The sequence below is a fragment of the Saccostrea cucullata genome, unplaced genomic scaffold (genome assembly GCF_032062105.1).
Source record: "Saccostrea cucullata isolate Sc308-1 unplaced genomic scaffold, CSIRO_AGI_Scuc_v1 ctg27, whole genome shotgun sequence".
NCBI lineage: Eukaryota > Metazoa > Mollusca > Bivalvia > Ostreida > Ostreidae > Saccostrea > Saccostrea cuccullata.
The window spans coordinates 600749-625520 of NW_026920935.1; the positions used below are offsets into that span (position 1 = coordinate 600749).

At 33.4% G+C, this 24772-nt stretch overlaps 2 protein-coding genes across 4 annotated transcripts; one reads left to right on the forward strand and one right to left on the reverse strand.

The window, feature by feature from the left end:
* Positions 1-549: 549 nt before the first annotated feature.
* LOC134258724 (uncharacterized) lies at positions 550-9323 on the reverse strand. Of its 3 annotated transcripts, none has more exons than XM_062741283.1 (3): positions 9183-9323; positions 5312-6075; positions 550-1005 (listed from the first exon to the last, which is right to left on the reverse strand). In XM_062741283.1, the coding sequence occupies exons 2-3, from the start codon at positions 6039-6041 to the stop codon at positions 620-622; spliced, it is 1116 nt and encodes a 371-aa protein (XP_062597267.1). In that variant the 5' UTR covers positions 6042-6075; positions 9183-9323; the 3' UTR covers positions 550-619. The 3 variants fall into 3 exon arrangements, with proteins under 3 accessions (XP_062597267.1, XP_062597268.1, XP_062597266.1); XM_062741284.1 differs by lacking the exon at positions 9183-9323 and adding an exon at positions 7244-7562; XM_062741282.1 differs by lacking the exon at positions 9183-9323 and adding an exon at positions 7240-7562.
* Positions 9324-16587: 7264 nt separating this feature from the next.
* On the forward strand, positions 16588-19296 carry LOC134258725 (uncharacterized). Its single transcript, XM_062741285.1, has 4 exons — positions 16588-16696; positions 17102-17159; positions 17772-18107; positions 18248-19296. Exons 2-4 carry the CDS (start codon positions 17102-17104, stop codon positions 18589-18591), a joined length of 738 nt encoding a protein of 245 aa, XP_062597269.1. The 5' UTR covers positions 16588-16696; the 3' UTR covers positions 18592-19296.
* The last annotated feature ends 5476 nt before the right edge of the window (positions 19297-24772 follow it).

The following is a 24772-nucleotide window of genomic DNA, read 5'->3' on the forward strand; positions in this document are numbered from 1 at the left end:
AAATACACAAAACAACGAAAAGTATTCAAAGAATTCAATGCCTATATTCATTAAAAGAAGATAAATATTTCGTGACAAGCCCCTGTGGTAGCAGTGTATTGTAAGAGAGTATGGATTTTTGTAATAAAAGGCTAGTTTTAGTTTAAATTTTGGATTTTTCAGCTGCAATACTTTGTTATTATGTCATAGAAAGAACAATTTAGTACAAAAAGTCAAATAAATCTTGGGGTACAGAATAAGGGAAGGGGGTGGGGTGTGTCCCGTCGCCAAGCAACAGTGCCACCAATAGACTTCCGTAGAAGAAAGACCCTTACATGTAATTGTAAATTTAAATACATGTATATGCTTGTAATATTATAATGATAAATTTTATTATATTTCATAATCTTAAAAAATGCATAAACTGAAAGAAAATATCAGAAAAAAGAAGATAGACAACTTTTAGAGAGGAGTAAGGGGAGTATTTTGACCTTTGAACTTCTGCGCAATATTTACTGGAATCAAAAACAAAACAACGAAAAGTATTCGAAGAATTCAATGCCTATATTCATCACCAGGAAATCTATTATAATATAGATTAATCAATAACCATCATTGTGTAAATAAACATCTGATTGAATTAATGAGTACTTTTGACTCCATTGTGTGTCTGTAGAGTGTCGGTATTTATATCGTGTGTTTGTTCATACGTATCGTTCAGGGGGTATATGTGTATTTTCTTAACTCTGTCTCTGTTACAGCAGGTTAAACAGGAAACCAATCTTTTGAAAGCCTTCTTTGGAAGCAGTGACCTTTTAGCAACACATATGACAACAATAACTTCCGCTAGCTCTTCGGAACGCATTAGTGTTTGCAGTGCCCACCATGACCAAGAGTCCACAAATGTGACGTCACTGAACACTCCGAACACGCTAGAGGCGGCGTAGATGTGTGTGGCTATGATCATAAAACCGATGACGGAGGACAAATAACAGGTAAAAATCAGACGTGATATTCCAGAGTTGTCTGAAAACCAAAAAAATAAAACTCATTAGTTACATTGTGCAATACCAGACAATATCAAAACGGTTTTAAATAAGGAGACAAAGCAAAATCAAATTGATGTTCTATTAAACAAAATTTGTTTTTTAATGACGTGAAAATATTAATGGTCGCCAACGGAAAAATTAAAAACATTAAAATGGGAATTACAATACTTAATAGCAAGATGCTATATTGATCGATATATATTTAGTGTTGTCTTACGCAAAAAATAGTACATTTAGTATCCTTTTCTAGATTTTTTTTTCATTTGATGGGTCATTTTCCCTTCTAAAAGTAGCTGCAGAACTGTAGCTCTCCGAAAAAAAATCTATTGACAGACGGGAGAGCTACAGTGCCACCCATAGAAAAAACTGTATATTTATTGCGCACAAAAAAAGTGCGCTGTTTCGCAATTTATTTCTCAGTGTTTTTAAAACTGTCATCTCAAAATATTACTAAACGTGTGTTTCAAACATATTCTTTCACTGTTTCCACAATAAAACATTCCTTATAATTGTTTTTAACAGCCCTCCTGGCCCTGAAATTGAAATCATTGAAAATTTTGCCTATTTATACTGCCATTTTGGTCTTCACGATAATTCGGTCCAACGCACTTAGTACAAGTGTAAACTACGAAAGTAATAGAGGAGTAAGGACTTTTTTGAAATATAGCTTTTTTTCAAGTGAGGTAAGAATTTTTCGGAGAGCTACAGTTCTACAGCTACTCTAAAAGAAGATATTAAGAAAAGGAAAATATTGGATGGGTGTCTAAAAAAAAAACTCTTTAAAACCTCTTGACCATAAATTTATATTTTGACAAAATGTATACTGTATTTAAAATTGTTTAAATTTCGGACTTATGGTCCCCCGTAGGTAGGGTTAGGCTACAGTATTAGGGAAGACTAAAGTTTTAAAAAACTTGAATTTCATTAGCTATTTTTTTTTGTTTTTTTTTTGTATTGCTTTTAATAATAATAATAATATATGAATTTATAAAGCGCTAAATATTAATAATTTAACTCTAAAGCGCTGTACAATAAAACGCAAGTAAACATAATTTAAAAGCTATGAAAACATATATAAAATATTAACCCATACTCATGTGTTCGAAATTATAACATTAAAATACTAAAATTACATACAAAATACAATTACGCCATTAATAAAACTCAATAAAGGAACATCATTTGTGATTTGCTGCTAAAAGTTGAGCAACTGATAATTAAAAAGCTATTTTATAAAAATGCGTCTTTAATTGTCTTTTGAAAATATCCAGGGACTGGGCCTGCTTTATGTCATTAGGAAGGTCGTTCCACAAAAATGCTGCTGCCCAACCAAGTCGTCGTTCGCCATATGTCTTCGTCCTGATATTAGGAACAACTAATCGTGATGTTGACTCAGATCGCAGTGATCTGGTGGGCTTGTATTCCATTATAAGATCTTTGATGTAAGATGGAGCTAACCCGTGTAAGGATTGGTAGACATACGGTATGTCAAGATTTTATATTGTGGACGAAAAGAAACGGGTAGCCAATGAAGATCAGCTAGGATAGATGTAATATGCTCCCGTTTGGATGATCTTGTAACTAAACGAGCTGCAGTGTTCTGGACTTTTTGAATCCGTTCTAGTAAGGCCTTTGACACTCCGTATAGAAGGCAGTTCCCATAGTCCAATCTGGCAGTGATAACGGCATTCACCATGGTCTTGCAGGCTTCTTTTGTAAGAAAGCGCCGTATACGTCCAATATTGCTTACTAGGAAATAGCATAATTTACCTGTTTTTTTAAGATGTTCGAAAAACGCGCCTAGATTTTTTACACATGGTACGCTTTCTTTTGTCTTATCTTTGTTTCCATACATGTTCATGAAGTCAAACACACCCTTGATTTGTGGCGATTTTCGGAAACACATTCTTGATTTGTGGTCATTTTCTGCGAATTTCAGTTATTGAAAGGTTGGCATTATCCATATTTTCCTGTGATATTAGTTGTCTTATAGACTGAATTGTGAACTTCAAAAGGAACAAGATTTGATTATTTGTACAATATAAGTTGCTTTTTGCCATCTAATAAGTTATCATGTCTTAAAGAAGACACTTGACGGTAGAGGAAGCCTTAGGGAAATGTGAAGCTGAAGCCCAACTTGGTTTCAATCATTTTGTTGTCGTACTTGTGTTCAGTGTGAAGCGACGAATATCGTCAAACAGAGACCTAAAAGTGGTCGCCCTAATGTGCAACTGTAAGTAAAGATATATGTAGACAAATAGCACTACCGGGTATTTGCCAACAGAAACCGAATGTCTTCAGCAGATCTTCTAAAGAGAGAGAGAAATGTAGCAAAAGGTACCGATGTCCACACAAATCTTACGAAACAGACTTCCTGATGTGTCAGATACCCCAGCTAGGACCGTGGAGCATTGCAACCATCGCCTCCAGTTTGCTCTAGACCATATCAACCGGGACCACCATAAAATATAAGGGTCAGATCGTTATGGACTGATGAATCTAGATTTCGTCTGGATTTTATTATTGGTTGTACGCTTGTATGGACTAATGGAGGAATAAAAACAAGAGATTCAAGGTTTGTTGCTTCCCCGTTTTTGTTGTGGGACAGTCATGGTTTGGGCATGAGATGTAAGATATCACGCAGAGACCTTTATTTCATAATGAATGGATCTCTAGAAGGTGTCCGTTACATGCATGTAGCTGCAGAACTGTAGCGTTATGGTTTTATATTTTAGTCTTTAGGCCATACCGCTACAGGTTCTGAATGTGGCCTGCGTGGCGCAGTTGATAGAACGTCTGCTCTACAGTCGCGAAGTAAGAAGACGATCCTTACTTCGCAGGTTCGAATCCCAGTATGGGACATGGCAACCGGTCCCTTCGGGTGAGACTTAAAAACCGAAGCCCCGTGTCGCAGTAGGGGCTGGCACTAAAAAGGTCCCTCCTGCTCAATGGCCATGAGTGCCGAGTATAGGACAAAATTTGAAGCTCTATACCGATCTCCATATTAAATAGTAAAACACTCGAGAGAGGGACGTAAAACATACACGTACAATCAATCAATCAATCAATCCTGTAATGAAAATAATGTACGATTTACGCCGCGCAATTTTCTGCGCACGGTTGGTGAGAATTTCTCCAATATCTACCACTGGTCAATCAATTACCTTCTCTTGAAATTTGAATCTTTTAATTTGTCCTCATGCACCATTCGTTTGAATATATAGTATTTAGTGAATAAATGAAGTTGATCGTTATTGCAGATTGTTTAATTACTGTATAGAAGAGGTACAATCAGCTGTTAATAATCATTTACTAGTTTACTTACTACTGTACTAGGCGGCTTTTCATCTATACACCGAACTTTTTATTATGCCATTAAATTCGAAAGAACAGGGATTTTTTTTAGATTCATATTCATAATTTCTTCTGAATAATGTCATACATATCTACCAAGTTACTTATCAAACGAAAGACCAGGCATTTGAAAGAATAATCCACAGTATTTATTTTCAATATCTAAAATACATCAATGTCAACCATCACTTTCATCACAAAAACCGGAAAGTTGTCGTTAAGCTTTACAAGTATCATATATACCTGTATTAATTATCAAACACACGCTTCTCCTTTAATTATAACACGCACATGTTGTCAAAGAAAAATGAAATTTGAATGCCCTAGCACGCCAATATTGCAGACTCAAAGAGCAATTGTAGCGAAAGCAAACTGAACGGGTGTCGGGTGAAAATGACTCCATTTGATGTGGAGGTATTGTGAAACAAAACGTTTAATGTACGGCGACGGTATCACTAATAAGGACAAACATTTACCGTAATAAAAACAATTAGAACTTAATATTCCCTTTGCAACTACTGATGGGTTTTTACTGTATGAATTGCAATAATTAGTATTTCTTTTGATCAATAATATCGGAATATTTAACCTTGATATGAACTTATTAACACAAGCGATCAATTAGCATGCCAGGAATAAATTTTAGAGGTGAAAAGCAGAAATGAAACGCGATAGTAACGTCATTTCACATTTTGACAGAAGTTAATTTTCATTTTCTTTAGAAATCCATGATTGTCGATTACTAGAACCACTGCCATGCATGTAATAAATAAATCACTTGATACTTTCTTTGTGACTTTTTCATGCATTTGTATTATTACAACTCACTGAAAACATTGAACATTTTAATCACTTCTATCATTATCAGTGTGAGTTGAAATTTGAATTACAATAAAAACAGTATATTAAGTAGAAACCAAAATACCAACCTTTTGGAAGATGACTGCTGGCGGACAGATTACTCCGAATCTTTACCGCTACGTATAGATATCCCACACACATCAGAAACCCAAACACGATGAACAGGCCCTGACAAACCACAAGGAGAGGGTCCGTCTCTGGGAAGAACAACACAGAGAGGTCAGTAGAAATGACCAGGATCACGTGAGCGGCTGTAAATCCTAAAATAGCCGGTAATTTTTGGAATTTGGGGGGTCCCACGCTCATTTTTGTAGTGTCAATCAGCGCCAAGAGAACGAGACTGAAGGAAGAGAGTAAAAAGGGACTTCCCAGTGACCACAGTAATCTAGCAGCGAGTCTGCTGAAAACTTTCTTTGTATGATAGGGGTCTACGATCAGGTATATAAATCGAAGTGAACAAAACATGACTAACATTGCTAGAAGAGACCCAGATAGGCTACTTTTGTAATGTCTATTGAATCCTTTTATTGCTCGAAACAAAAAACAAATGGCTAAAATATCCGCAACTAGAAAAGCACATCCAAAGAAATATGTATGGAAAGGCCATGCTGGGCCCCACTCCTCTATCGCTAATGACCATTCGGGCTCGGGTTCTGGCCACCCCTCTGGTTCTGGTTCCGGTTCCGCTTCCGGGTACGCTGTAGTACTGTTATGACTTAGTTCCGGTTCTGCAGAGGTACTATATATTTCAGATTCGGGTTCCGGAGAAATGTTAGTGATATTTCCAGGATCTGACATGCCGGTAATTTTCTACTATTTCATCTTGGTCAACCTAACAAAAAATTCAATTCAAGTATTAAAATTAGTTAAATTTTTTGATATATCACAAACAGACATATTTTGTTACAGCATCTGATCTCCAAGGATGAAATGAGAGGTGTTACTAGACACTGTTGAAATTTTCTGCCGCTATTCATGGTATATAGTGAAAGTTGATACAGCTATTAGAATCTGCATGAAATAATAAATATAGCTCCGTCCGCGATTTAACGCACCGAAGCATATTAGATGGCAATAAGATTTTATTGGGTATATTTGTACATAAACCTGCCTTCTAGCTCTCCTTTCAATACAAAGATGGTGGACAGATTGTCAGAAGATTTGTTTTAACTTAAATTATAAGCCAGTGGCATAAGTGTCGAGTCTGCCATACACCAAAAATTAAGCACAGGAGATTAAATGCACTGCATGTTTATATTTTCAATTAATTCTCTAAGTTGTACTAGTATATCTTTCTCAGTAAAAATCAAACTCAATCTAATATTGAAAGAACTCTTAGCAAAGGGGATAAAACCCGAGGGCTTAAGTAACAATGCAGGCCTTAGGCCATTTATAGTTATGAACCATGTGTAACACTTTTTGAATTCAAAACCATGTAAAGAGCTAACCGAGGAAACAACTCAAGGAAATAATAATATATTTTAAGTATATAGACCAGTCTTTTGACCTAGTAACCCTTTATACAAATACATACAATTGAATACAAGGAAATTGGTAAATGTATATATGTATGTGTTTATTTACATCAACCTTGAGTACAAATACAATGGCAAGGAAATGTTAATTTTTTTAATTAATATGTAATTATGAAATAATTTGAATACACCTTTACAGTTAGGTTTCTACATTATCAAAGTAGTTTTTCTATTCCTCTTCAATCTTGCAAAAAGCGTGTTCGATGAATGAAGGATATTCACTTCCCGAAAGTCTTCATCTAGATTGTAAGCAATTGAAAATAATTCTTAACATTAACACACTCTCCTCTTTCCCTGACATTACATGTATGCTTCTGATATAAAGGCAGATTCATGGCGAGTAGTTCGTTTGTTTTAATCATCAAATTTCAGTTTGATATGTTCTATTTGCCTTGATACACTCCCTCCCTCCGCCCCCTCCCCCAAAAAATCCTTAGAAAACCAGGATAAGATGTACGTACCTACTCAAGTGATAATCCAGTCCAAGGTATGAAATTCCCAAACATAAACTCGACTGAATTTTTGTTGCTGTCAATCGACCCGATTTATCAAGGAAATCAAGAGTACAAAGACAACAAGAGGCCATTACCGGGGGGCAAGAAACCTTCTGTTCATGTGGAAGTTTATCATAGGGGTACACTGAACCGAGTAGCCAGCTAGAGTAGATACAATCATTGGGATTTTTTCTGGTGTTAGAGATTGGTATGATCACATGATGTTGAAACGCTTATTGAATGACCCAAACATCAAATTCTAAAAACAGGTGACATTAAATCGATTTCAATGTAAGTACATCTATAAGTACACTAGAGTCATTGGTTGTAAGTATTGAGGATGTTATTCAACCAAATGTTAATGTGTCACTATATCAACACTTAGATGGTATATGTGCTTTCTGGGGATAAATATTTCTCTTTTTTTAAATACATTGTTTCCAACTTTAAATTGCAATGTGTGTGGGGTTTTTTGCCGACGTAATCGAAAAGTTTTACGGCATATAGTTTTTGGTCTCTCCGTCGGACTGTTTGTTTGTCCGAAAACCTTTATCCTTGCCCATTATTTAATGGTTGATGCTAAAGGTTTCATATACTCTTTATGTATACCCTTTATGAAAAGACATTTCTATGGGTACCAATAATATTTACATCATGACTTTGGAGTTTGACCATTCCTACTTCTGCAAAATTTTTACCAAATTTTAACTTTAGCCAAAAGTTATGCTAGGTGTTTTGTAACCAACATTTTTTTTTACTATTCTTTGAGTTTGACCTAATATTTGAAGAATTTAGATACCAACATATTTTTTTACCTCTTTGATCTTACAGTTTGATTTACGTTAATTTTTTTTCCAACATTCTCAGTCTATAACATTGGAACGCTTAGTGCTATGACTTTATAATTAAATTATATTTAAACCTGAATAAGACAAGAAAACACATTAACCTTCTCCACCCTCAATAAGAAAAATACTTTAATATTATTGTTCTTTCTTAAATTATATTTCATTGGCAAATTACAATTCTCTAAGTGCCGCTGAAGTTTAAAGAAACATGGTCTTCATTATTGACTTGTTTCACTACTCAATGTACAGTTAATAAGAATGGCATAAAATGAACTTGTCCAATGGGCGGTAGATCCCACCGGAAGTAGCAGATGGGGCATTTAAAACATCAAATATTGGTAACATAAAATCAGGAGGGAATCTTGATTTGTTCTGTGTAATATAAATTTTTATCGCTTCATATTGATTAGTTCTATCCAACCTAACGCAGAACTATCAAACAATTTAATACCTGTTGAGTCAAATCAATTGCATATTACACATGTACATTACCAACATTACCAAAGTTAACTGATAACACGATGTACAGTTAGTTTGGAAAATTACCATAGCTACATGTACATGTATGTAGATTTATGTTTGATTTAAAGCACTTTTAAATATTGAATAAATGATAAGATAGGCTTGATATTTATACTGTCAGATATGAACACAAATTTTACTCCTTACTGTTATTTGTTTGGAAACTGCTACGTAAAAGAAATTCAAACTGGCGCAAGAACCCTGCTTTTAAATACAGTAAAACTATGTTTGGAAGTAAATTCTCAGTTGTAGGGAATTATTTATATTCCTCTGCCAAAACGTTTTTCAATGAACTTTGGGGAAAATGTATATGTATACAGAACGCATAAGCATTAAAAAAAAAACAGTTTTACATATTTAACAAAATGATGTAAATTGAATAATTGGTGTTATAAATAGTTATACTTACAATATATTTTTCAAACTTGCCAGATTAAATTAGTCCACCATAATTTGTTACATGTACCTCTTGAATATACAACATGATATCTCACAAGCCTTATTTACATTCTGAATCTTTTAAATCATTCAAAATCTTACATAAAATTACATTAATCGTCATCATCCATCTCACTAGTTGGTCATTCTAGGACATCCGCCACACTTCCGGTGATGTGTATTCATGGTAAAGTGAATGGATCGAGTAACGATATCAATCTAACCAAATCCTCTGTAGTCACGACAAAACTTATCGGCAAAATAAATTGATACTTATGATAGTATGTGGTTTGTTTCCAATTGTTGGATATATGATCACATGAACCGAACTATATGCAATGCTCTCACTTAATATTTATGTAGAACGAATTGCCTTATTTTTCTCTGTAACTGTCAAATGCCGTCTTTAGAAGTCATTATCAAAAACAGTGAAAAATGACAAGAGTAAATGTTTTAAAACCACTTCAGACTTTTTTTTTAAACACAAATGGTCTGACGTGATTTCAATAACATTGCAAAAAAAGTCTATACATTTCCTTTATTCCCCTTCCTCGTTAAAGAGATCAAGATAATAAAAAAGCTTAATATTATATATAAAATAAACAATATTTAATTAAACCTTTTTCATTGCTCGCAGGCTTTCAGACTGTCCAAACCGGAAGTTTAGGAACAGCCGCTAATTGACATTCTATATTTAGAGGTCGCGTCATCAAGCTAACACAGGTTGATGTGAGGATCACGTGACCTGGTGTTCACATTGGCTAATTGAAATAAACACTTAAAAATATAGTATAGTACATGTACTTACTCTTAAACGTTGTTGAGACGATACAACCACTAAATACTCTTAAAACGACAAAGGATGTTTACTTCTCGCTGGTACCTGATTCCACATTTGATTTATTTTCTCTTATAACAGCAGGGGATGTTTACATATATTTGGCACCTGATCACACCTTTGTATCCAGGGGACCTTGCTTTTGCTCAAATCACGATTCGTTTTATTTCCTGGATCTATGAGACTGGTCACAGTTCTTTATCTTCACAATTTAATACACTTAATATTCTCGTTCATCCATTTTGTTGAGATTTCTCCCTCTAATGCATTCCTTGATCGCATTTTCATCGCCTTAGTGCTGATTTAACAATTAACGTAAATGGGAGGCAAATAAGTACAACTGCATATCAGGAGACTCTAATCCCTACTCAAAATACCAGCAACTCTCCACATTTCCATCCTCTTTCTTTCTAAATCATTCCGGATAAACTTTCTTTAATTCAATTTAACTGATAGGCATAATTTAGAAGTTAATGCTAACTAAAGTTTAATGTAAAATATCGAACATTCATGCAGGCTTCTTCTTCCTTTTTTTACGGAGGGACGAAGTGTTGTCGGCATTCCAAATAGTTAAAGGATAAACATATATACTAGTCAAAATTTCTAAGTCCCCAGGCAAGTTTTTGCTTTACACCGCTCTTATATTGAATTATTTTAACAATATCATTTAATAAATATACAGGATAAAAAAGTAGAAAAACAATCTTCCTCACTTAATTTATTTTATTGAAGCACTTTAACACAATATGCAGAAACGTTAAGGCACCCTAGAATTAAAAATTCACAACGTTAAATACTGCATTATCCTCCATTCAGACGAATTCACAGCAAGACAACAGTTCCTCAAAGAGTTAACACTATTTAAGAAAAATTCTTTTATTGATTTTTTTTTCCATGTGAAAACTAGGTCGTCCTCTTGTTCCGCTAGATTCTGCTGCTAGAAAAGCTGCCTCACACTCCGGTCTATCTTCTTCCATACATGTAAGCTAGGGTTGAAATTAGGATGACAAGGGGGCTTACCGAAAGTGCCTGTGCCTTGCTGACAATAGTTACATAATGTCTCATTACATGTATTCCCTACTCCTCCAGTTTGACATTGAGGGGAGGGCACTTCCGGTTCCGGTTCCATTGATTTTCCCGAATAAACTCTACGATGATTTTGTTGTGTTTGTTGAAAATCTAGCGACTTCTAATGATTAAAAGGAATTCAGATATGCTTTGTAGGTTTTTCGGGCGGAAATTATAAAGGTTTTAAGTAAAATAAAGTCATATAGTGAAAGGAAACAGAACTCTCGTTAAGTACGACCAGCTTGGGCCATTTCAACTTCACTTTCACAATGTTATGTGGACATACACCGCATTTAATCAAACTTTTTTCTGTTTTTCGTTATCAATTAAAGATGGAGAACTCATGGAAGTAAAAAATATGAAGAATACACACGCAAAACATCTGAACCACGTACTTCATGCTTTTTAACAAAAACGGTCACGGTCGAGTAATTACACATTCGATTACAATTTTTTTTGGCCTTGACAGGTAAGTATTGCAAATTAAAGGCAAAATCGTAAGCAACTAGTACATTGCTGTTAAGGTTTTGAAGTTTTTGTAAAAATAAAAGTGGGGACTTAGAAATTTTGACAAGTATACCTATGTGTCTGCATGCGTAAGCTTTAGAGATTTAGTACACGATTATTTTCTTTTTGTATATCTAAAAAAACATATTGATAATTATTTTTGGGTACAAGATTATTATTATTTCGGGAACGGGAACTAAACTATATAGTGACTTTTTTGGAGAGTAACAGTTGAAATAGACGTTGTGATCCCAAAGGAAAACCATTGACAACCGATGAGGTTTACATTTTTTTTTACGAGGGGTGTCAATTTCAACTGTATCCCTCCAAAACAGGCACTTTTTTACTGTCTTATTGATTTAGGATTCTTGCAAGCTCTTACTTGATCAGTATCCGGTCAACAGGGGTTGCTTACTCCTCCTAGGCACCTGATCCCAACTCTGGATTCTACGGGTGTCTGCGTTTATACCCTACTTACAGATTTGTTTTTTTGAGATTGCTCACTTTGCATTTCATCAATTTTTTTCATTCAAATCAAAAGATAGGTTTAACAATGAAATGTTTTGGAAAATAACCAATTGGACCATGATAACTTATATTAAGATGTATTTTTTTCTCAAGCGGTACAGTTACAATTGTTTTCAAATCATGGTCCGCGGGGTAGGGTGGGACAATACTAGGAGACCAAAGTTTTATAAGATTATATACATGTATATGAACAAAATGTTTTGATCAAGAACAAGGACCATAATCATTATGGTTTTCATACCGAGTTAATGCAGATTTTAGTTTATCAAAATCATGGCACAAAGTAGCAGGATAAAAGTTTCAAATGGGAATCAAAAGAAAAATGTTTTAAAACTGGGTATAAAAGATGCCACAGAGTTTGTTACGTCTGTTGTTTCGTACTTGGAAATTTTTATTAGAAAATACGTTAATGGAAATCTAACATCAAAGGATTATTTATGATAAACGTGATGACAAACTTTTCTGTCGTTAATATTCCTTAGTTTTATTGCAATATACCTTTAGAGCTTATGTCTCCTGTTGATCCGATAAGTAAAACATGTCCTTTTACGAATGATTTATAAAACAAAGCAATTTTATGACAAACAACTTGATGATAAAAGGATTTCAACAGTCTCGTTAACAGTCAACAGTTGAAAAAAATATGATTGATACAATAACATTTGTATCTTGTCAGCAAATACGATCGATCACTAAGTCAAGCACTGAGTAAAGTTTTCCATGCAAATTCTATGGCCATTATTTATTCACTGAATTCTCTACAAATTTTCCCGTTTTTCCGATCATTGCAAAAGCACACAACTTGTATAACGGGTCGTCAGATGCTTTAGTCTCCACGACATCAAAAAAAAAATAATCCTAGCTATCTCTGATGTTTAAGAGGCCCGTGTTTGCCCTCCTGACAAGTTGTATCGCTTTGATGGGTTTTTGATTTTTGATGTTATAATATAATATAATATATTATATAATGATATTATCAATTAATACGACTTCCAAGAAAAGCATATTTACCGAGCTCGAATGAATTGTTACATCCTACCAATTCTTACAAAATATTACAATTGAAAATGGGAGATATATATTTTTTGTCAAGCAAGTCATAATAGCTATTGTGAAGTCTTCACTATTCTTGTTTTATATAGGTTATTATTATTTCCTTCACATCAAGTTGATATGCTTTTTAGAATTTAAAATTAGTACCACAAGTCTATATGCTATTATATACATGTATTTGATCATGTTATAAAGTCTGAGCCAATCAGAGAGCTGCGACTAATACAGAAATATAATATAGTAATTTCTGATATTCTACGAATCCATGTGTAAGTAATTTTTTTTTATTTTAGAATACATTTGTTCCAGATGTAAAATAATTAAAAAGCGATGGTCATTTTCTTACCTGTTTGCTAACAGAAAGTATATATCCAGTGTATAATGTTCGCCTAAAACTTGAAATGAAAAAAAAAGTTGTTCCGTAACTGTATACTACTTATTCAACACAGAATAAGATTAAAACCTCCTGAAAATTGAAATTGCTGAAAGATATTAATCGATTTGTTTGGAAAAATATAAAGGGAAAACACAGCCTGCACGTTTATTTCGAGTTTCCTTTCAATTCAAATACATACTATCGTGCTTGGATGGGACAATTAGAAGGTTAAATCTAATGTAGACTGGTCATTCACCGGTCCACAGGAAACTATACTCTACATTTTATCAATTAAATTCAGTGAAAACTTCCGACACTGGAATTTTATTGACATGCATTAAGTGGGTTATCTCTTTTCCAGCAATTTTCTTATTTGCATCCCCATCTTAAATTCAGTATATGAGCGATGATCAGTAAGATGAGTTTATAAATGTAAGAAGTTAATTACAATAGGGTCCATAATCTGTATCCGAGTTATTCATTAAGAAATAAGGTATCGAGTTTATTCATTGGCTTTGAACACTTAAGAAATAAGGTATCATTTTACTTTTTGGAATTTTTCAATTATTGGAAGATTTATCATGTGTCAACCCGTTTTACATCTCAATTCAAAAATGATACCTTATTACTTATATTTACATTTGTGACTTATTTATACTTTGTATTTGCCTGATTGTTACTTTTAACGTGTTGCGTTAATTTTTTAGTAATTAGACGCGCGTACCCTTTATGACGTCACAGAGAAATTACGTGGAACGTTTATACGCACATCTATGACCTCTTGACCCCAAACCTGTATTTACACAGTTATAAAAACGCTTGCCTTCAGTAGTGTTATGTAAAGGAAAACATTTACAATTGTAAATATATTTCTCAAAAAATGATACCTTTTCTTATATTTACATTTGTGACTTATTCATACTTTATATTTTGATTGTTACTTTTAACGTGTGAAATGCGTTAATTTTTCATGTATGTAATCCACTAAACGCGCGTTGGTCCTTTATGACGTCACAGAGAAATTACGTGGAACGTTTATCCAAAAGCACATCTATTCTTGACCCCAAACCTGTATTTACACAGTTATAAAAACGCTTGCCTCAGTAGTGTTATGTAAAGGAAAACATTTGCAAATGTAAATATTTGGCTTTGAACACTTACTTTTTGGAATTTTTCAATTATTATTTATTTTTATATTTATCCATTCATTCATTTAGTTGTAAATGAAATTGTAGTCATAAGTTTCAAATACCAGTCATTTTCTTTTTTTCTTAAATTATTCTCATAATTTTTCTTTTTCTTTGTCGTGTTTAGTTGTATTTTTCTGTATGTTATCTCAAATTGAACCAAAGCTTTGGCTTTTTCTGGTGTCCGAAAACCGTGCAAAGCTGGTTATATGCTTTATTATATTTCACTGATTTCAATTCTATTTGTATCGTTTGAAAATTCGTGCAAGGAATATAAAATGCATTATTTTGGATTTTTGATTTCTTGGGATGATAACATAATTAAAAAAAAAAAGATTTACAAGATTTGAATAAATATCTGATTGTAAAACATAGACTTTTTAATTAATAAACTTCTATGAAATACCGTATAAGTGGAAATTTTAGCGAGACGCAAATTTAGCGATTTGTCCTTAAAAACTGGTATTTTATTTTTAGTGAGATGTTATTTAAGCGATTTAAAATTGCTCACTTAAGAAGCTATATCAAATAAAACGCAATTAATTTTTAGCGATATTTAATTTTAGCGATCTCAGCACCGTCGCTAATAATGCCAAAATTAAATCCTCGCTAAAAATTCTGCTTATACAATGTACAGTATATGTACACATGCTTAAACAAAATGAAAAATATGTATGAAGATAACGAACAGTATTCAAGCTCAAAAGACCATTAAACAATGCAAATCAGGAGCAGAGAAAACATGCTCTCTAAAACATCAAAGGTGAGATCAGGTGCGATAGGTTGTCCCTCCCGATGGTCATACCCTCCGTGTGCTCCTTGTCATGTTTCGGAAATAACGGAAAAATCTGTCAACAATTAGTATGAAAAACGTCAGTCAGTATTTGATTAAATGATAGATGTGTTTGCTGACAAGGCCATTGTGTCGACCTTACAACTAACGAAATGACTATAAACGAAACTGCTGATATTCTTGTTTCATTGTTAGTCATTAATTTACCTCGTTATAGAAAAGATGTTCATACGTAGAACATGCTCTTGCGTTTCGAACTGAGAGATATAAAACCCGTATATAGGTGATAAGGTATATTGCTGCATATAATAAGTAAGGGAAGTTGACCATTGAAAAGTTATAGTCATCACATTTATCGTAAATATTTGTTGAAAGATCACCATTAACGTATTTTTCTAGTTAAATATCCACCTTTGAGAGTAACTTTAGGAAACCATTAAACATACTTTTATATTCAAATTGTGTTTGTGCCACAAAACTATCCGATTCTCTCACTCTTTCTCTAAAAGAATGGGTCTACTTTCCAAAAAAAAAAATTATTTCCATTGTAATGAGAAATAATATATTCCATAAAATGTAGGGGTTTGAATTTGAAGATGGGGGAAACTAGCTCTGGGAAAAGATTACTTTCTAAAGACAATGATCACCTTCTTCTTGGAAAACTGACAATAGAGTTTTCCAGGAAAGAATTTACTCCAGGGTCAATATTAAGTGTGTGTGTGGGGAGGGGGGGATCCTACGGTATGGTAAATTTCTAGGAATGGGATGAGGGGAAAATTCCACTTTTATTATTTCTGTCAACAGGATATTTTGTTCCAGAGAAAGAAAAATTGTTAACTTTAACGTTATGAAGACTAGGGAGTCAGAATATGATAATTGCGTAAAGAAAATTCTATTAATGGGAAACTACATGCACTAAAAACCGAATGATTGTGGATAAGTCACCCTACCATTTTAAGTTACGGATATTTGATATGAATCAGATCAGATGTATATTTATGAACACTGTTATTCAAGCATGGGTTGGGATGAAAATAGTCAATAATGTGAACAAATTGAATAAATTGTTTCAATGCATCATTATTACTAAACATTATTCATTTCAGGTTAATTATCTAATTGTGGCAAGGAGAGGATGTTCTTAATTCTGATTAGGCGGCGGATGCTAAGCTAGATTCATGACGTCTCTGTTTCCTGTAAACATGATTAAAACATCAACCAACCATGGCTGAATCCTTGTTAATATAAAGACACTGGATAGACAAAGTGAGTTCTTCTTCATGTTCTTTTTGTATATATTACAACATTAATATGTGACATATTACTAGTAAAAATATATTTTGAAAAAGCAATTCTTTATTTTATTTCAATTAAAACCTGTGAAACGACAAAATGTTCATAATATTTCTTTTATTTGAATATGATTCATTAACACACATATATAACTCCATTTATTGCAAACGGTGATGGCTATGAAGACCAAGGAAACTTAAATGCAACATTCTTTATTCTGAACATAAAAAAATATAGTTGCGACCTTAAATAAGTGTCGTGTAAATAACATCATATTATATATGTGTGTTGACCCTTTGAGGAAGGATGTTGATAACATGGTTGGTTTATCCCGGAAGTTTTGACTTGTGCTCTAAGCATTGTGGTTTGTACTCACAGATGCGACGGCGGAAGAAAAGTGTTACGATCAATTTCTTCAGCATTATGTCCGAGATATGTAAGTATACAGCGATAACACGTGGGACTGTGTGGTCAGAGGGGGGAAATAAGGTTAGAGTGGGGGGCATTCTCAGTCCTAAATTACTTTGATTTCATTTGTTTTGAAGTGATCGTTTAAGTGAAATGAGAACAAGCAGGAAATATAAATGTTCGTTTCTCTCATAATGGCGTAACTGTAAAACACGAAGTTTGCCAGCGATTGCATTTTGTTAAATTTGCAAATAAGCCTGGTTTTGAATATCCTTTTCGAATATAGTTTTATGATTACTACCACTTTCATTATTGTTTTAAAATGTAACAAGCTTAATGCCATATTGTTTTTGTCACCCTCTTCAGATTTCTGGGAAATAAATTTTTAAAAAAAGAAAAAAAAGAAGATACTATGGATTTTTAGATATTGTCTGATCATCGATTAAAAAAAATAATTGTAATAATTTTTGAATAATTTTCAATATTCTTGTATAATTTGTTTTTAATCTTGCAACATTGGTGTATTTTTACAATACTGTTTTACCATTCTGCTTTCCCAGTCCAAAGACGGGAAAACAACCATAAATTTTCAATGCTAGGGCTTAACCATTCGTATTAATTATTTGATATCATAATCCAGCCGAAGAAACAGAAGAATTACTGTTGGCTGAAGACAGAATCTCAGAGAGATCATCAACGTCAAACTGCAGCAAGGAGGCAGAAAAGGAAAAACGGACGTCAGAAAAAGTAAAACACGAATCGGACACGTCCGAGTCCGAATTGTCCTCAGACGAAAATAGTAATTCATCCACAAGTACGGAAAAAAGGAAATACACCCAAAATGATGTTCTGGAAGAGTCGTCTGCAAACCCGCTCATTGATAAACCGGAAGCAACTAACGATCCTCTGGCAGGGATGGAAATGGATAATTTCGAAATGGATTTTTCGGAGTCCTGCCCTCCTCCTTGTGATGCAAGTAAGTAATAAAAAAAAAAATTCATATCATTTTCATACTTTTATTAAAAAGGAGGTTACGTTAATATCTTGTTGACATTTTTTTATGTATCAAGTCTTTAACACATACAAAAAAATATGATAAAGAATTCTTTATTAAAGGTAAGCGATTTGAAATCTTGGTGAATTGTACAGTGGCGTCGGATCAGCTAGGATTGTCTGGGACGTATAATCTTCACGTGCGGCCGGAATCTCTGGATTTAGAAGATTGTGACACATTAAAAACAGTGCATAGCTGGAAATATGATCATATTAAGAGATTTGGCTATAAGAAATCAACAAATGACTTTTTAATGGTAGTGGGACGACGGAACAAATTCGGAAACGGTGTGTTTGAATTCCACGTAATGGGAGACCCAAGACAGATCATAGATTCATTACAAAATAAGCCAGGTTGCTCTCTGAGGCTGCTGGATAGTGCCAAAAGAATAAGTAGCAGGATATAGCTCTAAAAGATGTTAAATACACAAACATGAACATCCCCGCACACAAGAGAGAAATAAGATTTTGATTGGCTGAAAGCACATTATGATATTGCTTAACAACCACGATTTTATTTTTGTTGCATGTAACATTTAAGGAAAAAACTTATAACCTTTTGATTAAAAATGTTGAACAGATTCATGTTTATATCATATCCTTGTTTGAAATTTGATTCACATTAATTATTATAGATCTATGTTTTTATCCACACAAAATCAGTTAACATCCAATGAAATTCAAATGATACGATATCAACAAATTAAGCGTTGCTTTTTTTCCGACATCCTCTTTTCTCCACGTAAATTTAAGTAGATTTTGCGTAAATCTACATAAAATACGGTGCTATTATTATGTTAATATGTTGTTAGTTTAATTATGCTGGTTTGTAAGTGCTGGATAGGGTTCTCATGTCGTATAGGGAAATATTTCAGGAAGATCCTCATGGTTTATTATATAAAAATACCCATTTTCATCAACAGACCCTCAAAAGACAGACATTATCAATTAGTGTCTGAGAGAGAGGGAGAGAGAGTTCATGCAATATTTCATTGTGGATCATACATTTTCACTCTTTTTTTATCCCTATGTTTCTATATTCTTGTATTAGATTTTATTGAGACAACGTACAAAATGGTGAAGTTGATCATTAAATTTAATTTTAAAGGAAACTGATATTATTTTTCATTCATTGCAAGGATGTTATTTTATATTTTTTGTCATTTTCCCCTCCATAGTGCAGTTGACAGGTACTCACCAATTAAAAATATACAATAAGTCAAATTCACTTGTTTCTTTGTAATAATATAATGCCGTGGAACCATAATTGTTCGTGGTGAACTAATTGGATGTCGAGTGTCATACTTCTCCACAAATTTTCATCCCCACGAACAATTACTATGTCAATAAATTTATTCATTTAATTTTCTGAATATACAAGTTACTCACGAAATTATTTCCTCACGCTCTAACAAAATTTTGCTTACTCACGAATATCTAACTCACGAACATTGAATCCCACGAATTAAAATAATTCCACAGTATATGACAATAATGCAGATTGCAAAATTAGTCAAAATTATGAAAGAAATAAAGTTTAAAATACAAAATGCATTTAAACCATGATTGATGCTTGATACATATTCAACTTTTCTGCGTACGCGTACAAAACGGATTAAGGAGTGAGACAATCATATTTTCATTCACAAAATCTGAAATCTGAAAATATCTTAAACCTTGTACTTTGTAGACTTTAACTTTAATATAATGCCAAAATTCTATCCTAGTCATTTTCCCCGGGTCAACAAGCCTCTGTTATGCTGCTTCCCTTACAAAATATTTTGGTCACACTCTGACCATATGGAACTGTCTATAAATACTCAACCATCATTATGCTAAATCACTTTCTTTATTTTTTATTCAGGCATACTTCAAATTCACTTTACACTGTGAATATACTGTATGATTATTTGAAACAATTATATTGTGAACTGAAGGAAAATATATTCACTTGACAAGAAGGTCGGTTCTGCAATACATTGCATGGTACCGAGGATAAAATGTACACAAAATAATCAAAATAGTGCAGGTTTTCTTGTTTGTTTTAAATTTGGTATGTTTGTTTTTATTTGGTATGATTTATTTTTCGGACTTTGGTTTTATTTATGTATTTTGTATCATATTTTGATTCAAAGGGTACATGTTTCTGAAGCCTAAATGCCAATTTCCGCGATCTTTATCCACATCAGCTAAGTTTTGTTTTGTTTCCTTCCTTTTACGATGAGATTGTTTTTGTTTTATCTCCTTTCCTTTTTTCCAAAAATAGTCTTATTGCAGTATGTATATCCGCCTTTAAGCTTTTTTTTAGAGAACCTCAACGATTATCATAAGTATGTAATATTTATTATCCACATTTAAAGTCTACCTAGAGAAATGGAGAATAATAACATATCGGCGATCTATAACAGAATGGTGTGTCAAAAACCCTGATTTCTATTCTTAAGCACTGTACAAGAAATAATATCTTGCTCTGAGTTTTCATCATATTTTGTAAACTGTCCAGAAATTGGGCTCTTCTCTTCTTTGTTAAATCTATCGATGTTAATACTTTTCAATCCTCAGTGATGTGCATGCTCTCAATATTCACTGAAATTTTTTTTGCTTATGATATGAAATTAATTTGTTGACATTCCACATTTGCAAGTATCTTGGCCTTGGCGATTTTATGTTAACCTAATCCTGTCATAACTGATTTGACCAGTGAGTTTATGTTTTTTTTTTATTTTATTACCTTCAATTTCTACATGAAATGCTGTAACTGTTCACTGTTCTATACTCATAGCCAAAAATCAGCTATAAGTTCCACAGCGGTTTGAAATGGATTAATATGATGTTATTTTCACTAGCTATCCCACTATCTGCAGCAGCTGTTGTAAGCTGAGTTCCTTGTCGCCAGGCTTGAAAGTTTGCTTTGAAACTCCTGCTGCTTGACTTCGTCCTCTGAAACCATCCAAGCCACTTTCGTCTTTTGACTATTGGGTGCACTTACCTTTCCCTCTGGCGACAGTAGTAGAGTTTTATGGGGTGTCTACTGACAAGGTCAGAAGTAGAGGATAGTATGGACGAAGCTGCCATGCAGGTTTTATCTTGACAATTTCTGATTTATCATTCAGAGCTTTTGTATCGGAATGTTTCTGTTCCCATTGAATATGGGTCATGTAGTTTTCCAATTATGTATAACCTTTCTGAAAAGAGATCTATTTTTTGTTTCCCCCACTTTTGATTTATGTCTTTGAATTTTTCCTTGTTCAAGAATCAATTACTGGTACATGTAACCCTGACGACTCTCTAAGTCTGCTTGAACATTTTGTATTCCTGGCAAATTTTCTGCAGTAATTGTGATTTTTTTGAATAGTCATTGATATAAATGAAAATATGGAAGAATATTCAATCTCAAAAGTCCATTAAACAATACAAAATAAGAGCAGAGCAAACGCGGACCTCCAGAACATCAGAGGTGGGATCAGGTACTATGGAGGAGTGAGGATCCCCTGTTGAAGGTATACTGCTGCATTAGTTAAGAAAGTTGATGATTGAAAATTAAAAATCATCACATTTATCATAAAGCTTGGTTGTTCGATTCCCCTTAATATCTTTTTCAAAAGTAAAACATCCAAAAATGAAACAGATGTGTCAGACTGTGGTATTTTTATCTCGAGCTCATCGGGATATATTTTACGTATCGACAAGGAATGGAAATAACAATTGTTAATTGACAATACGTCGTCAATAAGTCTAAATGTCGAAATGAAATGTTTTCTTCCTTTCACGTATAAGATTTTTGACAAATTCTGCTTCATCTGAAAACAAAAATAGGTCTGCTAATAACAGCGCAGTAGGTACCCATGGAAATTATAACAGATCGTTGTAAGACATGGTCTCCAAAAACCACATAGATATAGCCAGATATTCAAGCATCTCTTTGATGTCATCTTCAGAAAACCTGTGTGTACAATCAGAATGTTTTTAACAAAATAATTTTGCAAATGACCAATGACAAGGTAAGTAAATTTACACGTTCCATTTTTATTAAAAAAGCAGCTGTCTAGATTTTAATTTATCTTGGGGAATGTTTGTCTATAAAGTTTAAAAGTCGTAAGTTTTTAAGCTGTTGATTTTGGTAAAATCTTGTGATTTCCAATGTTCCGAAAGTTCCTTGGAATTTTTAGTTACAATGAAGCGCATTGAAGTGGTAAAATTCTCCGTTTGGATGAAAAGTTCTGACAGAGTCATGTTTTGAAGGTCAATTATAACATAATGACACGCCCATATTTTTAGAAACGAGAAAGTAATATTTTTCGTAGTTTTAGGACATCCCATTCTTCGCGACAAGCATCATGAGTTACACTGAAATGGAGCTTTAAAAAAATACAAGAGGGAGTTAGATACTCCCCGCTTCTGTTAAACACAAATTGCAACGACTATGTACATATTTTTCTGAACTGATCATGTCTATTGAAGTTACCACAACATGTTTCGATCGAACACGTGTTAACTCGGTGTTTATTCAGATCCTCAATTTGATTGGCTATTATATTTATGGAAAACCTGTTCTACAGGTATTTGAAGAAACAACTTGACTGTTTTATCAATTTCTAAAGAAATGGGCGTGTCAAAAGATGACAATAAACACTCTAAATATAGCTCAAAACGTTCCATTCGAACGGAAAATTTTACCACTTCAATGCGCTTCATTGTATCCACATCTGATTTACACCACTTTTCAAATAAATTGTGTCACAGTATTTTTGAAGTTTCTCCTTCACTACTGCTAATGTCTGGGTTAGGAATAAAGGAAGAAGCATGTTAAAACATTTACTGCAACACGCTATGTATCTTTTTTGTATGGTTGTAAGGATTCTTATGAAGTTTTGGAATTTAATATAGATATGGTAATTCAAATTCATTTTGGTTATTTGGAATATTAAAACTATTCAAAACTGACATATGATTTTGAAGAATTTCTTCCTTGAGTTCTTCTATGAGTTCAAATCTGTTTATGTTATTTGTATAATAGTTTTAATCCTGTTCCCCCTATTTTGTTTAGATAAGAAACAACGGTTGTGTTCTTTAATTTTATGTTAATACAAATGCTCTGTTCGTGTTTGTAATTGATCTATGGTTAAATTGCAAAATGCACTGCCTTCAGTTCTGGTACATTGATATTCAGTTTTCCAAGGTCTCCCATCTATAAGTTCTAATGGAGACATATTAAAGCCCCGCCCTGAATTTGATGCATCCTTTTCTACAATTAAGACCGAATTTGTCGACATTGAATCCCCCCTTGTCATTGTGCTAGTAGTGTAGCCACCAATATAACTGTATAAATGTTGGGATGATAGCTTCGGTCATAGCATTCAATGTCCCGAGTAAATTTCAAAACTCTTGCATGGAGACTTCTATTTTCCTTAACATGCCAGTTCATTTTCTTTTGATATTCTTTACGTTTGTTGCAGATAGCACCATCTTTATTTCATTGAATTGATTGTTTTACCCAGAAATTCTAGTTGCTGAGATGATGTAAGTACAGAATTTTTTAAAGATTTGTTAACCAGCTTAGATTGTGAAACAATCATTAAGTGTGTCTCTGTCTTTTGAGACCCGTCTTGTGATTGAATTACCAACAATACGTCGTCTAAATAAAAAAAGGCGGATTTCTATGCGTCTTTTGTGCCTAAGGTCAGCCCAAATGGCAGTGGATCCTTTGCACTGTAGGATCTGAAACCTCAGACACCTTCTGCATTGGTATATTGCATATTGGTATGAAATTTAAGTGTTAGCATTCTTTAGATCTACTTTGAATTATCAATCCCCTTTCTGTATCAAGTTTTGACCATCCCTATATATTGATAATTTTATTTGTCTTGGTTAAACCTTAACTGGTTCGAACCTGAATTCATGTTTTGTTTGTTTACTGAAATACTCTTCAACAAGTTTTGACCTTTCATATATCATTTATGACAGTAAATAGTTTTATGCTGACGAATGACTTAATATTGCAAGTTGGGTTTCATATTTGTGTTATGTTCAACATATATATACTCTTCAAAAAAAGAAACGCATAGTAGGAACAATGCCCTGAAAAATGTATGATAGTTTTGTCATACCTTTTATTTTTATATGAATATGATGTATTCGAGTGAAATACGTGATTTTTCAATGTTATTATTAACTTTGCAGCTATTCTACAAGTCTCACAGACAAAAAGAGCTGATTTTGCAAAATTTCCCCCCAACTTTTTATCTCAATTTTCATTTGTTGAATTCTGATGCAATTCCTTCTGGTACAAAGGGGTTATCAAAAGCGGGGGTTTCTTGTTTCTTGTCTGTGCACTTCTTTCTTCATATAGAAAAATCTATAGCACTCTTTCTACTCTTGATTTCCTGTCAAGGGTCTTCATAGAGTTCCCTTTTTTCTATTGCTTCTTTTCTTTACTTTCAAGATTATTTCTTTTAGACTTATGGTATTCTTTTGCTTCCTTAGCACCTTTCATGCTCTTGACAAAGAAATTATCTCAACGTTTATACCACAGTTTACTCTATCAGTTTTAGTCAAAGCTTGGAAAAAAATAATCATACAGATAAATGC